The sequence below is a fragment of the Melozone crissalis genome, unplaced genomic scaffold, assembly GCF_028551555.1.
Source record: "Melozone crissalis strain CALT ecotype California unplaced genomic scaffold, PUWL_Pcris_2 ptg000002l_1, whole genome shotgun sequence".
NCBI classification, from domain to species: domain Eukaryota; kingdom Metazoa; phylum Chordata; class Aves; order Passeriformes; family Passerellidae; genus Melozone; species Melozone crissalis.
In genome coordinates, this window is record NW_026535780.1 from 28,783,173 (window position 1) to 28,798,665 (window position 15,493).

The 15,493-nt window shown below is 36.5% G+C and overlaps 1 protein-coding gene across 1 annotated transcript in view; it reads right to left on the bottom strand.

Moving 5' to 3' along the window:
- Nucleotides 1-453: 453 nt before the first annotated feature.
- ZC2HC1A (zinc finger C2HC-type containing 1A) overlaps nt 454-15,493 on the bottom strand; it is a 32,362-nt gene continuing 17,322 nt past the window's right edge. The window contains exons 7-11 of the mRNA XM_054274901.1: nt 15,071-15,219; nt 14,258-14,357; nt 13,456-13,564; nt 2,104-2,211; nt 454-1,443 (exon numbers count right to left, since the gene is read on the bottom strand). Of these exons, the coding sequence (XP_054130876.1) occupies nt 1,257-1,443; nt 2,104-2,211; nt 13,456-13,564; nt 14,258-14,357; nt 15,071-15,219 (653 nt within the window). The 3' untranslated portion in view covers nt 454-1,256. The remainder of the gene's footprint in view (nt 1,444-2,103; nt 2,212-13,455; nt 13,565-14,257; nt 14,358-15,070; nt 15,220-15,493) is intronic.

A 15,493-nucleotide genomic window follows, 5' to 3' on the forward strand; every position in this document is an offset into this window, starting at 1 on the left:
CTGAGTAATTAGTAAAAAACCCTACAACTTTGAGTCTCTTCCCTTCTTCCCAATGGATTAATGTGAAGTCTATTACTAACTTGAAGAAACTGCTGTTTTGGGATCAGAAATACATAAAATTACCAAAAAAATTAAAATTCAGGTATTGACACATATAGCAGTGAAGCACAGTTACTCCCCTATTCATTCAGATGTGTAAGCTGTGTTATTTTCACAGGAATAAGAATAAAAAAGACTCACTACTTACATCAAGACCTACTGCTCTAATAGCATTCCTTTTTATAGAACTATAATTTTTTTGGTATTGGATACATCAAGAAGGCTGTTTTCAAAATAAGAGTTCAACATGTAGGTAGGATAAGCATAGACTTCGACTTTGCTTGATGAAATGAGGGAAAAGAAAAAAACTAGGAGGACCTTTGGAAACAGGTCAAAGCACAACACCTTTAGATATGGTGGAGCACAGAAGGAGGAAGACAAGTATTTTGAAACAATAGGAACTTAATAAAATGAATAATAATAAAATTAATACCATATTTTTCCTTATAAATACATAAAAATATTAACACATTTTTACTGAAAAACAGAACATGGAAAGCCACAAAAAGAAAATCTTGCCTTTCTTCTTAGATGCAAAGAGAATTCTCAGGTAGACTTTCCACTTTGATTCTTTAAAAAATCCTAGGAAGCAACTGGAAAGTCCAATTAACATATTACTGTTAAAGAGTTTAAAGATCTAAACTTTTTACACTTTTATCTAGGAATTTATAAGGAGTTCCTCATGTTTTTTTCACTTAGAACACAGCATCTAAGTTACTGTCATAGATGAAAGAAATGCCTCCACAGAGAAACTTTTGAAGCCCAAGTTTTTCATGGCTAGTTCCCCATAGGTAAGCATTACCCTACATAAGAGATTTAAAAAATCCTTTGCCTAGTAGGATTTACAAAGAAAAATAGCATTGAACCTCTTCTGCTACCAAGGTTATTTAAAGCATTTTTACCTTACTTTTAAATATTTTCAACTAAGAGTAAAGAGTATTTCCTTGAATGGCACAGTTTTAGGTAGCTGCAATTTTATATACAGTATATATAATTGATTATAAATAACTTTGTAACCAGAAGATTGCACTCAGAAAATTACAAAGTGATGCTTTGACTTTTTCAGCATGAAGTCTAACTGGATGGAGTACTCAAGCTTTCCATGCACAGTACATAGCAGATGTTCCAATTTCTTGTTTCTGCTTTAAAGAATGTGTTCACACAGCCATTCTTCGAATTCCACACTCACAGCAGAACTTTGCCCATTCCACTGGATACTTCGTTCCACATTCATGGCAGAACTTGGATAACTGCACAGGTGAAATTCCTTCGCTGCTTTTTGCACTTCCTCCATTCACTGAGGATGCGCAGTCTCCATTGTCATACCCAGTTTTCCCATCAGACCTGAAAATTCCCAGATGAAGAACATTCTCTGTTAGTCAGTTCAGTATAATAATGTAAAATTAGTATAATCCTTGCAATGAATATAGTTACTGTTACTGTCATTTTAATTCCATCACTTCCTATAGAGAGTGGTATATTTTATATACAATGCTACCCAGGCTCCCATATGTATCTCCAGATACCCACCTTCCCTGCAAGAAAATAAAAACCACCAGAGTTTGAGGAGCAGGATCAAATATTTCATTGACTACTTAGATCAACTGGAATGTTTGAAAACTTAAAACTTAGCTTGTCAAAAAAGGAAGACTAAACCAGCAATACAATTTTCATCCTACCTTTTAAAAGGGCAAGACAATTTGTGTGCTTAGCATGCAGATTTAATTCAGTTTCTACTGAAATAATATTTGGTTATTTTTTCAACAGCTCCCAAGCAGTCTTTCACATTTCCAACAGGGAAAATGCACATCTGAGACAGCTGATGACAAAGGCGTGCTGTCAGATGATAAACATGCAAAATATATCGAGCACCTTATACAAACCAAATAATATTGAACATCAATTAACTGCAGAGAAGAATATATTCCCTAACCTCTTTTGTGGTAGGTAATCCCCTTTAATGAAGGCTCTATCAATGACAAAGTCCACAAAGTCAAAAGCTACCTTAAGTGAATGTCTGAATTGCTAGTTTTCCTTCTGTTTGTCAAAGCACCCGTGCTCATGGTTCTTGCCACACCAGGAGGGGTTGATGTCCGGGTTTTTGTTGCGCCTCTGAAATAGAAGAAATATCTGATGTTTTATACGCACACAGAGAAATACATCCAAATATATATGTAGATATATACACACATATAAAAGTGCATCAATCTACACATTAGTTATCTGTATGAAAAATAACTCATTTCCTACCAGCAGACAGAGGAGCTTTGGCACAAACTTGCATGGTTTAAACTGTTATGAATTGAACCTTATAATGACAAGCTAAATGAAACAGTAAGTCCCTTCCTGTTCATGTGTCTTACTTACTAACAGGTAGATCCTGCATTATTGGTTGCTCAGTACATTCTAATGTCTACCTTGACAAATTGTAAGTCACTTTTTAGGACTGGCAGGTCTCTTAGGGAAATAGAGAGCAGATGACTGCGGCTTTTAATAGTTTAAGATCTGTAGAAAGGATACCATATTTTCAATACTTTGTGACCAATATGAAGTGAGTGAACAAGACTTTTTTTCTTCTTAGATAATGATGTAAATACTTTTTCTTCAAAGCACAATTATATTTATGAATATAAGTAGAAGAAGAAAGTGTATCCAGGTGCGTATTAGGGCCTCAATTTTTTCTAAACTGTCACAGTGTTCATGAAGTTGGGATCAATAGTATGACCATACAGATATGGAAACTGCTCCCCTCTGGACTCATAAGTATTATGAGAAGTCAGTATACAATGATCAGCACATCCCAAACACTGAGAATATCTTGCTGCTGGCTTTGATGAGTAGAGGAACATCAGAATACCGCAAGGAGCACTAAGAAAAATAAATTGGAAGGGGCATCATTTTATCATTAGTGATCAAGGACAGAAGTTTTCCTCATTGCCCAAAAGAACTACAATTCACTGGGATTTCTTCTTCTTTGGCAAATTTTCAGACTATGACATCTTGTGCATGACCAAATTTTTCTGTTCTCATTCTTGAACACCAATACATAAATAAAATTTAAGTTGGGACTCACTCAAGGACATTAAAAAAAATTAAAACAAGACTCCATAAAAAAAATTAGTCACCGAGAGACCATTCACTCCCTTCAGATAAACCTAACTGCTCCTTTAAGAATTATAAACTGCCTGGTCTTGGTTTGGTTTTCAAACTACATACAAGGAAATGCATTCAACTCCAGTAACTTCAAATGCAACGCTGACACAATTAAGGAACATGTAATAACTCCTTAATTATAGACATGCTGCATAAAACATTTCCCCCTTCATATCATGCACATGGAATAAAGATGGCTTTTCAGCTCCTTCTATCACTTCAACCAGTGGAGAAGTGATAAAATAATTAAGCACAAAGGTGGAAACCAGCAACTAAATGCAAGATTATTTAAATTGAAATTATATCTAACTAAAGTATTCAAGTTTAAAAATAATGGCTTCTACTTGTAGCAGGTACAGTGGAATGACCAAAGATTATGGATCACTGGGCAGAACACTAACTTTCTCCATTAGTTTCCCTGTCTGCCCCTTTATTTTGCAAGGAGATTCTAAAGATGGACTTAACTGAAAAAAAAAAATTGTGCAGACTGAAAAGCACTACATCAGCTATATCAGAATTAAACTTAGTAGTAGTTATGTCAGTCTTTCAGGAGTTACAGAATTCTAGAAAGAAGCTCTAAATGTAACCTAAGTTACGCTGCTGTGATGTACAGATGCTCAATACTCATTTTGTGCTATTTTCCCCATCTCATTATACAGTGAAGAGGGACCTTTGCTTAAAATTGAGTAAAACTCTTTAGAGCTCCATAGTAGAAAGAACATACTGGACTGTTACTTTACCTGTTATGGAAGACAGAAAAGCATATAAAGAAAAAAAAGAACATTATGGGAAACATAATAACACAGAAACATTATGGGATCATCATGGATCAGGGATGATCACGCAATGAAGCTAAGAATAGAATTGTGCCTCAATTCCTGTTCAGACAGTTTAAAGTAATTATTCAAAAATTATTACTGATGCCGTTTTCTCTGCATTTTCACCTTGGGACCAACATGCTACTTTTTCAAAACTAACAACATTAATTTCCTAAATTGAAGTCTCTTCAGAGTGTACTTTGAATCAATTTTTAACATTATGTTAGGAGTCCCACATATTTGAAATAAACGGATGTGAAAACCAGTCCACTATTCTTCCCTGTATTTCAACTGTATCAAACACCCTTATCTCACTAAGTACTCTGAAAATTCACATGGTGCTTTTGTACTAGGTGTATACTAAAGAAATGTCAGAGAAATCAGTGTCTTAATACAGCATTCAGGCCACTGAGCTGGGGAGGGGAGGACATCGAAATACTGAAAAGCAGAGTGCAGAGTCCACCCTGTATAAAGGAGGCAAAGTCTCATTAACAGATAAAACATGGTTCATTAAAGGTTTAACAGGACATCTTCATTCCAAGAAAACAGCTTCTTGCATATTTCTGCAGTCTTTTTCCACAACTAGTTTTCTAAAAATATACAAGAAACCTAAAATATGTTTTCAGAACAGAAACTTCCCTTCCAACCTTACCCCTTCCGTGATTTCTGACATTTTTGATGAGCAAATGAACACAAGGAGTAGGCTGCCACTGTCTACAACTTTACTCAGTCTAAATCTGGACACAAAATTAGCATCAGGTTTCATGTATGTTTGGTGACAAATCTTGAAATTGCATCCTTAAGTAACAATCTGATCTCTAGAGACAGTTGCCTTCCAACAAAGTCCGGTATTTTTGGTTATTTCAACTTGTCCCACCACAGCTTGTTTTCTTCTGATCTGCCCCATCTCTGCCTTCTCTATATCCTAGTCCACTTCTGTTACTTTTCCTGTTTGGTTGGGTTTTGTGTTTTGTTTTTGAAAAGATATATAAATTCCTGCTCTACACTGTATCGCATGAAGTATGAATAGAGCCTGACAGCAGATGAGGCTGTGTACGAACACCAGCAGGAATTCCTAAAATCTAGACATATTCTGAAGAAATTTATTATCCACTTTCTATTTTAAAAGAAGTAAGATTGAAAGTGACTACCCTTCCTAAAGCAGCTCATGTTGTACATCTAGTTGAATTACCACTGCTTGCAAAATAAAAATCTGAAAGTAATTTGTAAAAGAAGCCTGTATTTTTCTATGTATGCATGTATGATTTGGTTGAATTCTATCATAAAACACTGATATATAAATCTTGCTTCTTAGAGTGCTTTCAGATATCCTTAACAGTTGTCACAGTTACCCACAACAGCTCATAGTTCTGTGTAAAGTCATAAATAACTTTCTGCTGACTAATGGCATGCGTCCCAAAGTCCAGAAACCTTTGCCATAAACTGCAACCACCCACACAGCTATGCTCAATTTAAGAAAGTTTAGGAACTATTCACACTTGCTGAATGCTGTTGGCATGCAATATACTGAATAACTTATTGCCTGTAAGCCAGATTTAATTCTTGAACTAAGTAGATACTTGAGTAACAACAGGATTGTATGAAGAGCAGAAGAAATGCCTATAACTTTTAAAGAATTTTTCTTGAGAAGAAAAATCAAATCACTGCTCTATGCATAGGGCCTGTTTTAAGCAATTGTAGTAATCCACCAAGCTAAATTTTCAACATCTTAATAATGTATTACAAAATGAAAAACGGAGCTAATTTTTGATGGTTCACAGGATTTATAACTCTAACCAAACATGCAAAGGAGCAAATAAAAACAAAGAAATTCTGTTTGTCTAAGAAGAGCTCCCATTCTTTTTATTGCTTTTGATTCTTCAAAACCAAAGTCCCTGTCTCAAAGATACTACAGCTTTGGTTACAGCATTAAGAGATTCAGACACATTTCTACTATGTAAAGCATTCCATGTATGTGCCATATAATTCATTACTTATTTCTCTTTTAGAATATTAAAATGCAGCCTATTTGAATTTGGCATCTTCCAAAATACAACAAAAGCTTAACTACAATTTAGTATCTATTTCCTTTCTAAAAGGTTAGAATAATTGGAATAACCTTCCTTCCTAACTTAGACCTTATAAAGACTTCTGAATATCCAGAAATTTTATATGAGGTATGTTGGACTTAACCAAAGACTTCACCTTTCATTACAAAGTCTGCATTCCTCATATTTTTGGATCATCACAGCTACCTTACAGATGTAGGAGTTAGAGAAATATTTGACCTCAAGAGAATAAAATTACAATTTTACTTTGTCAAAAACCAGTATAGTTATCAGGCATAAATGCTTACTTCAGCTTTGCATCATGCAAATCAGTTTTAGCTCGGGTTTAGAAAGGCACCAGTTCATTACTTTTAATCTGCAATCAAGATGCAAATTTGTTACTTTTAATCTGTAATCAAGCACTGACAGAAGAAATCAAATCTGAGGGAAACCTTCATCTACCCTGTCCTATGAGGCTGTTTACCTCACTCTGATACTAATGATATAATCTACTCTTCTCCCACAGCATTTATATGGAGGGCATACTGGCAAGCTGGTGCTCATCAAGGACACACTTTTCTCCTCAGGAGAAACATTTTTGCAAAATAGATAAACCACACTGATTTGTAATACTCACTTTACTGGCAACAACTCATCTGGCCTTTTGATGGTACTGTCTGTTTTTGTATCAGTGTCATAAAACCTTTGCAGATCTCTTCCAGTTCACAGTGGTGGGCCTAACTTGTCCATCTTACTATTAAAATATATAAAGGGGTGTCTCATAAAGATAGTGCTATATTGCTATTCAAGTTATGCAAAAAAAGAAATTAAAAATACTCACAATTCAACAGTTATATTACCAAAGAAATCCCACTGACTTAAAAATAAAAAAAAGAGTACAAATCAGACTTAAATTATCCAGCAAACAAAAGGGTTTCTTATTGCTTTGATGAGGAATGGATTTCATAGACATTGGATTAGGTCTCCAATATATTTTTTAAAATTCTTTTTCCAACAAAACACTAATGCCAGTTATTCTCAAACTCTGCACAATTTATTCACATTTTGTTTCTTTAAAGAACAGCTTCCATGACATGATACAGCTTTCCAGCTTTCATGCAACACATCTAGAAAAGGGGGCTCATAATTACAAGTCACAATAAATTTAAACATTAGAAACATTTAAGAGATGTATTTGTACAACTCTAGAATTAGCAAGATGAAAAATTTTTCCTTTTTCTTTTTTTTTAAATTTGTAATAAGAATAGAAGACAACCTGAAAGAAACCCAGCTTTGTTTTAACAACAAAAACCTTATTCAAAATAGATAATACTATATACACAGCCAATAATTTAATACTTATTTTTTAGTATTATGGATAACATTTCCAAACCAAAAAGCATAAATGAAAAATCAAATTTTCAAAACATTTTTAAAGAAAGGCAATCAACAAAATAATAAAAAAAATCCCTCACATCATCATAAGGAAAACTTTTAGCTTTTCAGAAATTGCAACTTAGATTGGAAAATCAGATCTTCAAGTTAAGTTCTGCATTTTTATCATCTAATCATCATAAAGTAAAACCTACAAATAGCATCCCAAACAGATGCTGTAGTTCAAACCAATTAACTCCTGTTTGACCCAATATATACTCTCTACAAACTCCCAAGAAACTGAGAAGCAAGACTGAGGTCTTTGACACTGTAAGACACATACTCCAACCTAACAGGATTTTCTTAGTTATTTTTGAACTTTAACAAATTATCAGCATAATCTGTGAACTCCAGGCACATACTGAATAGGACATCAAAGAAATATCCTAGAAGCCATCATAATACTGTCAAAACAAAGCACTACAGTATTCTTTCACACCTTAACAAAACCAAAAAACCAAAGTTGACAGCGCTTTCACATTTTGATGAAAAAAAAAACGTGATTACAAGAATTTTTGAAATGCAAAGATCTTGAAGACAACTACTTACATATCCTGATTTCATTGAACAAAGTCCTGTAAGTTACAGTCTTCATAAAAGGAACAAACTGCTTTAAAAAGATAATGCTTTTAAAGGTTACAAATGCTTTATGGCAAACATGTAAGTGGAATTTAAAATTTACTGTTATTGATTTGGTGTGCTGCTCATATTGTATTTCAGCTGTAAGACAGTAGTGGATGTATCACTAGCAGACATGATTCCCACAAGGGAAACATTAACATTAAAATGTAGGTTTCATCCCCCAAATAAAACAAAAATTAAACATTAATTTCTAAGGGTTCATTTGCCATATTAAAAAATATAATTTCCAAGTCTCATTACAAAAACCCAAACAAACATACCTGTTCACAAATGAAACATGTACAGACAATCTGTACACACAAAAGATCCCTGTCTGGTCACAAACGGTGTCCGGTTCTGATGGACAAAACAGTTTGCATGTGGGTGTGGGGTTCACCTGTTGGCTTATCCTTAGGTTAGGAAGAACCTACGCAAGTTTTTCTCCTGAACATCTGATTACTTCTGACAGCCATATACCTCAAGAAATGTAAGACACCACTAACCTGTATACTGTAAAAAAATGCATGTCAAACTTTGCTTCATAACATGATATCAAATTATAAGCCTAATGACAGATAACTTATATAGAATTAATTTTCCTTTTTTCAGTTCTTCAATATCAAAGGATAAAAATCTATTTTCATCCAAATGAATGAAGATTTTCCTACCGACTACAATAGTCATATGCAACTCCTCGCTCGCTTCTGTATGACCCAGAAATGATGCCCTTATGCAACACTTACATTCATACTGGAAGGATTGTCTGCGTCCTTTCTCTGTCCAGGCAGAAAAAGAAAACTCACAGCAGAACTCAGCTGACACATCCTGATCTACTCACACAAAGCCTGACCGGCACTAGCACAGCTTATGTTGATGATACTGTGCTGTGTTCTCTCAGTAGTCCTTCACTTGGGGAGCAGAATGGGAGAATTCAATTTTTTTTAAAAAAAGGACTGTGCACAGTGAAAATAACTTACAATAACTGAGGTCGTAAGTTAGGGTTTCACTCCTGCCTGTACACAGTAACAGTGCCAGCTGCTGCTGCGATGCTGCACACAGGCAGGGATTCAAAGCTAGGGTTCTACTCCCACCCGTATACAGTAAAAGTGTCTGCTGCTGCTGCTGCGGTGCTGCACACGATCTTTACAGGCAGGGATTCAAAGCTAGGGTTCTACTCCCACCCGTATACAATCAAAGTGCCTGCTGCTGCTGCTGCGGTGCTGCACACGATCTTTACAGGCAGGGATTCAAAGCTAGGGTTCCACTCCCACCCGTACACAGTAGAAGTGCCTGCTGCTGCGATGCTGCACACGAGGTTTACAGGCGAGGATTCACAATAAGGGTTCCACCCCTGGCCGTGCACAGTAGAAGTGCCTGCTGCTGCGGTGCCGCACACGAGCTCTACAGGCGATGGATGGGTAATTCCGAGCTCCCTCCCTGGACCGAGCTCCCCCGGCCCGGCCCGCGCTGCGCCAGCGCCACCTGGCGGGCACGGGCGGCACCGCGCGCTCAGCACAGCGCCCCCTGCGGCCGCTCCGCGCGTCCCTGCACGAACAGCGACCGCGGCCCCACAGAACGCAGCGGTGTCCTCATCACTCGGTACGCAGAATTCATCCTTGATACTGCACAATAAAATTGCAATTCTACTGTTAAGCTTCTCTTCTATTACGTCTCTGGGAAAATCCAGAATTACAAGAATCTGGGCAAAGATGGAAGGTTACACACTGAAGTAATACCAAAAACAACCAAAGTTACAGCTTCCCTTACTGCAAACTGCAGGAACTTGTCTCTTACAGCAAAACCTGAAATTTAACCCGGTCAAAATAACCAGGTGTGTAGGCTCTTTAATATTTGTCAAGGAGAAAAGAAAAAGTGATTGATTAACATTCCATTTAAAAGATTGCCTTTAAAAATAAGCCCACACAACACAGCTCAGCAAATTGTTTCACTATCAATTCAGAAGAGCACAACATCTTATCCTCCAGCATAAGCTCTGTCTGATTTCAGTGTAACAGAATCCCAAATCTCACACTAAGGCTTCATTCTACTGGTTAAATCATAAATGTAGTAAAAGAAATAGATCTTGTTTAATCCTACTGAAGGGCAATGTTCAAAAGTTCTTCTATTTTAGAAAGTAATTCCAGCTGCACTTATCTATAGCCTAAATTGTAAGATGTTTTAGTGTTTAAAATCTGCCACTGCAGTATTAATTACTTTCACTCTCATGCAGGACATTGACTATCAGTGTGACTATCCCTGCTTTGGTAAAGTTCTGTAGGTATTTCAAGAGAACCATATGTATTTCCCCTTCATGCCCCAATACTGAGGCAGAAGTTGAGATGATTAAGGCCAAAATTGTCACCAATCCAACAAATCTAACTTTTCCATGATGTAACTGGCTCCTACACCTCTTTGCTTCAATATAACTTCTTACAAATTTGTCCCCAGCAGTGAATACAATGAAGCTAAAAAAAGAAATGCCAGGTCATAGATGCAACACTTAGGAACCAGGCACATGTAACAGCCACCTGTGGAAGGCTGGTTAGTACGAGCAGCAAATGCCAGAAGGGCAAGTTGGAAAACAGAAGACAATAAGTTTTTCAGAAGGACTGCAGGCAGAAACACATTCATCACACCCATACTCTTTAAATGTGGAAATTGTGTAGGCAATTGAGGTTATAAGCCAAGCTAACACTCACTGTCTTTCAGCAGAGATCATTATCTGAGAGCTGTGCCAGCCAGAAGCCATCTATTTGTGCTTAGCAGAATGCATAAACAAGGAGAACCTGGGCAAACATCTCCCCAGCTGCTATTTGGCTTCATCATGTCACAGATTCTTCTCCAAGCAACAGTGGAGAAAATGGAAGACTACTGAAAACAAAGTCCAGTAAGAAAATGTGGAAAACTGCCAGACTTATTATGTCAAGATACAGAGATGCTGTGAGTTTCTGGGGAATTCATAAGGCTGAGCAAAAATGTGAGCTGAGTCACTTGCTTATCTTGCACCAGGCTGGAGCAAGGCTTAACAACTGAGTGATGCCTGGGGTGAGGCAGAGGTCTCTCAGCCCAGTGGTGTATCAGGGAAGCACAGGAGTGCTCCCAGACCTCAGTATCAGCCTCACTCCACCTTAGCCATCCACAACCAGCCTCTGTCACAAATCTGCTCCTTTGGGAAGATGATGTGAGATGGTAACATCCTGACAGGAGTAATGCCAGGTGGTCTTCACTGCTCCCTCACCTGGGTGGAGGATGATGCTGAATTATTAAGGATCTGCGCTGCCTTTGTTACAATCAATTCAGCCAAAGGTATCCAAAGATAATTAATACATTGAAAAAAATGCCCCTAGCAATATGGAAATGAGAAAAAAAGCTGCTTCTCCACCAACAAGGATCACAGTAACTGGTAAGCAATTATATTTGACTACAGTAATACCTCCACTTTTCCAAAAAGTCTAAAATTGGTATTTGAAATCCTCCATTTTTAGAGTATGAGAACATCACTTTACTTCATAGACAATGGCCTTGCTTCTCTCTCCCCTCCCCAAAGCAGGGATGACTCTTTGGTAAGATTTGTGCCTCTGGCTGCATCAACAGTATAGCTGGGAACTGTTATAGAACATTTTGGAGATCTACTTCATTTATCATCAGCAATCTAACAAGAGTCAGTGATCTGCTGCTTCAATAAGCTACATTATTTGTGAATCTGGAATTGTAAAAGTTCTTATTGAACATAACTAGCCACAGTGCCTAACTGGTTACAATCAGAAATGAAGCCACGCTGCACTCAGCCCCTCTGACCTCTGAGGAATGGCTGGAACACCAGGGGGTTTATTTTCTACCAAATTTCATATGCTTATTGCAACACAACTGACTGGTAAAATTACATAGAACTTCCTTGTTAACAAGTGAAGATCAAAATTGCTGCATCCTCACTGATATATACAGACTTCAATTAGGAACGTTCAACAGGAAAAAACCCTCCCCAGACAGCTGGATTACACCACTGCATTCAGAAACATGCCTTCAAATTATTCCAGCTGACTTTTTTTACTGTGGTTTGTAGACCTGCTTGTTTGCCACTCATCAGTAGGTGCTAATTCCACTTCTAAAAAAAATGGAGAAATAAAGAAAATCACTGAGCAAGGGGCTGGGATTTTCTGACAGTCACAGCATAGATGCCTACAAATGGTAGTGAAGCTGACTAGTGAGACACCAGGAGAGGGGAGAAATAAAAAAAGAAAGACATCTATCAACCTTATGAACTCTACATGTGACCTGTGTCTGAAAGAGTGATCATGAGTAGACAGAGCAGGGAGGGACAGAATTGAATCCTGATCTGACAGGGCATTAGGAGGGAAGCATGACAGAGCTGTAATTCATATTCATGCATAACCTGTAAAATTTAAGAGTGATAAATTAAAAATCCCTAGTTTTCTGTAATTGCTGTCCAACCCCACGAGTTTTCAAAATGTCCTTTTTCTTCCTCATGAGCTTAAGACACTGGTTTTCTTCACATTATACTGTCTTCATCAATTGGATACTCATTTTTATAGAAATAAATCTTTTTCAATCACCAATGTTATAATTGCAACCACTTTTATGTTTTGTGTTTTCAGTGCTCCTTGGTGCTCCTCAATTTCTCTTCAATCCCCTCCACAGATTTCTCTATGAGATTCTGTGAAATGTCTACCCCTCCAGCAAAGCATGAGTCACAGCCTTGATCACAACAGCACTTACACTGAACAATAATAATCTTCATGTAGCACTCCTTGCTGCTGTAAGTGCACTGGTTTTGTCTTATTTGTGCTCACTAATTAGTTGCCTCTTAGGAAAGGGAAAAGAGAAAGTCTCCATCCTTTTGTGCTAAGAGAGAAGATCCTGTCACAACTGCCTTCTAGTCTATGGCAGAAACCTCTTTCTTATATTTCCATGCAGTGTAGGAAATTATGCCTAATATTTTCTGCTTTTTTAGGACCATTCACTTTTACCAACAAAAAATTCATTACTCCAACCACCTCTGCCTATTCTTTCATTTTTAGTATATTTTATTTTTATCTCTTGACCTCCTTTGTTGTTAAATCAACTTGATAAAACCTTTGCCTTCTCCAATGTTCCTTAAACATTAGCTATATTTACAGATAAAGGATAAATGCAAAACACTGTACTTCCAAAGCTCATAGGAAAAAAATAAAAAGTAAGTGAACCAAACCACAAAGACTTCTAAAACTAGAACAACATAAACATGAAATAAAGCTTAAATGACAGTATTAGATGGAACTCACCCTGCCTGTGGGTTCACCGCTCCCGGTGAGTTTTTATGACCTGGTGATAATGTCTGAATTTTGCTCCCACTGGATCCAGATGAAGACAGTGCTTTACTTGAAGAGACACCTTGCAGTTGTAAAGCAAGCACAAAAATATAAGAAAATGTAAGATTTTGCTGCTGAAATGATACAATTTATTAAAACATTTTAATTGCAAAATTCATAACAAGAGTTTTAGAAATACAGAGATGTGAGTCAGTATCAAGATAATACAAAAAGAAAATGTTTCAGGAAATGTATAGAAAATAGGTAATTGAGATAAAGTATTTTATTCTAAGAAAAGATACTGTATCTCAATTACTTTGCTCAGGAAAAAAAGGGAGAAGAAAAGTCAAAGTATGTACAAACAGAACATTTTTGATATCTGATGATATATGAAACCCAAATTAGACTGCTGTTTGCATCATTCTAATATACATGCCTTGACTATGTATTTTCACCAATTTATGATCATATTCAGCAGACAAATTAGTTACAGAATTAAGCATGAGAGAGATCAGTTTTTGATACAATCATGCATTACCACCCCAAATGATTTTTCATACTCAATCAAAAAAAAAAAAAAAGACCTGGTATATAAACCAGAATCCTAAGTGCTCAAGAGTCTTTTTAGACAGATGATAATCAATGCCCCTTCCAAATTTATTTTAAATGAGATTTTACAGACCACTATATCAAATAAACAATCAATTTTTACTGCATAGTTTGAGAATTATTATTTAGAAAAGACATGGAACAATTCACAGCATCCATTTCATACCTACAACAGTTTTGCTAACACCACTTGGCTGTGGTAAGCGTGACGATGGTGATGGTGTTGATCCTACAGAAGGCATCTTCTTAACTGGAGCAGGTTTGTACTGTAACAAAATACAACCTAGAAATTTAAGCAATTAAATCAAGCTATCTCTATAACACAACAGGTAGTTCTTTCAGGTACTGTGGGAGAACAGATGATACTAGATGATACTAGCAGGAAACATTCCCTAACTTAGTGGTTTTGTTAAGATTAAAAGCATCATCTCATTATCAATTAATTTAAAAGCGAATACTCAAAGGTAGAATTATTTTTGTCTTTGAAATCCAAATCTTACTTTCACCTGTGTGGTCTGGACCAGTCCCTGCACTAATTCAAAATACTGTGTAATACACATGAATCCCTCTAAAGCCTCTAATTAACCACTATACTGCTGTCAGTTGTCCTGTAGTCAGGTACCTTTGTCTGCCCCTTAAGCAAGTCTTCAACTGAATTTAGAAACTAACACAACAGAAATTCAACTTCCTTTACAAAAACTGCATCTCTCTTTCCTCCTGTTATCTTTACTTGTTATTTGAACATTTCTCAATTACATTTATGACTGGTTTTCATTTTGCAATTGCTGCCATCTGACTTATGGATCTCTGCAGTTTAAGAAAGCAAAAGCCTCATTCATGCTTAGTGTCTAATTTCAGAGTGCAAATAATAAAATTACAGAATTAAATAGTTCATTCTTTTTAAAAGCAACACACTATTTAACCAGCTTAATTTGCTATTGAATGCAAGTTACAAGTTAAGAAAAGTGTTTTAGCTCACCTGAGTTCGAGCAGGAAGCTTCCCTTTGGTATCAGCTGCCAATTTCCCCTTATTGGTAATACGTGCAGCTTGCTCCTTACAGAAATTGATGTGCCTGTCAGCTGCATTTTCATTAAATCTCCTCTGACAGTATGGACACTGAATGTAATCTTAAAAACATAGAAATATAACATTAATAATCTATTTTAAAAATGACAGCGTTTTAAAGTCTTTTAAAGACCAGCCTCCTCTCCAGGGGAAATGATAGCTTTTTGAATCTGAAAATGAAATACAGATTGCAAAGTAAAAGCATATTCTGATTTGATGGATAAGAGTAGCTGAGGATTAGAAATAACCTAAGCAAAATCAGAAACACTTTAAGTGATGCTATTGTGCAGAGAAGGTAGCCAAAGAGGTAAAAGGACATGGCACAGAGATCAGCTG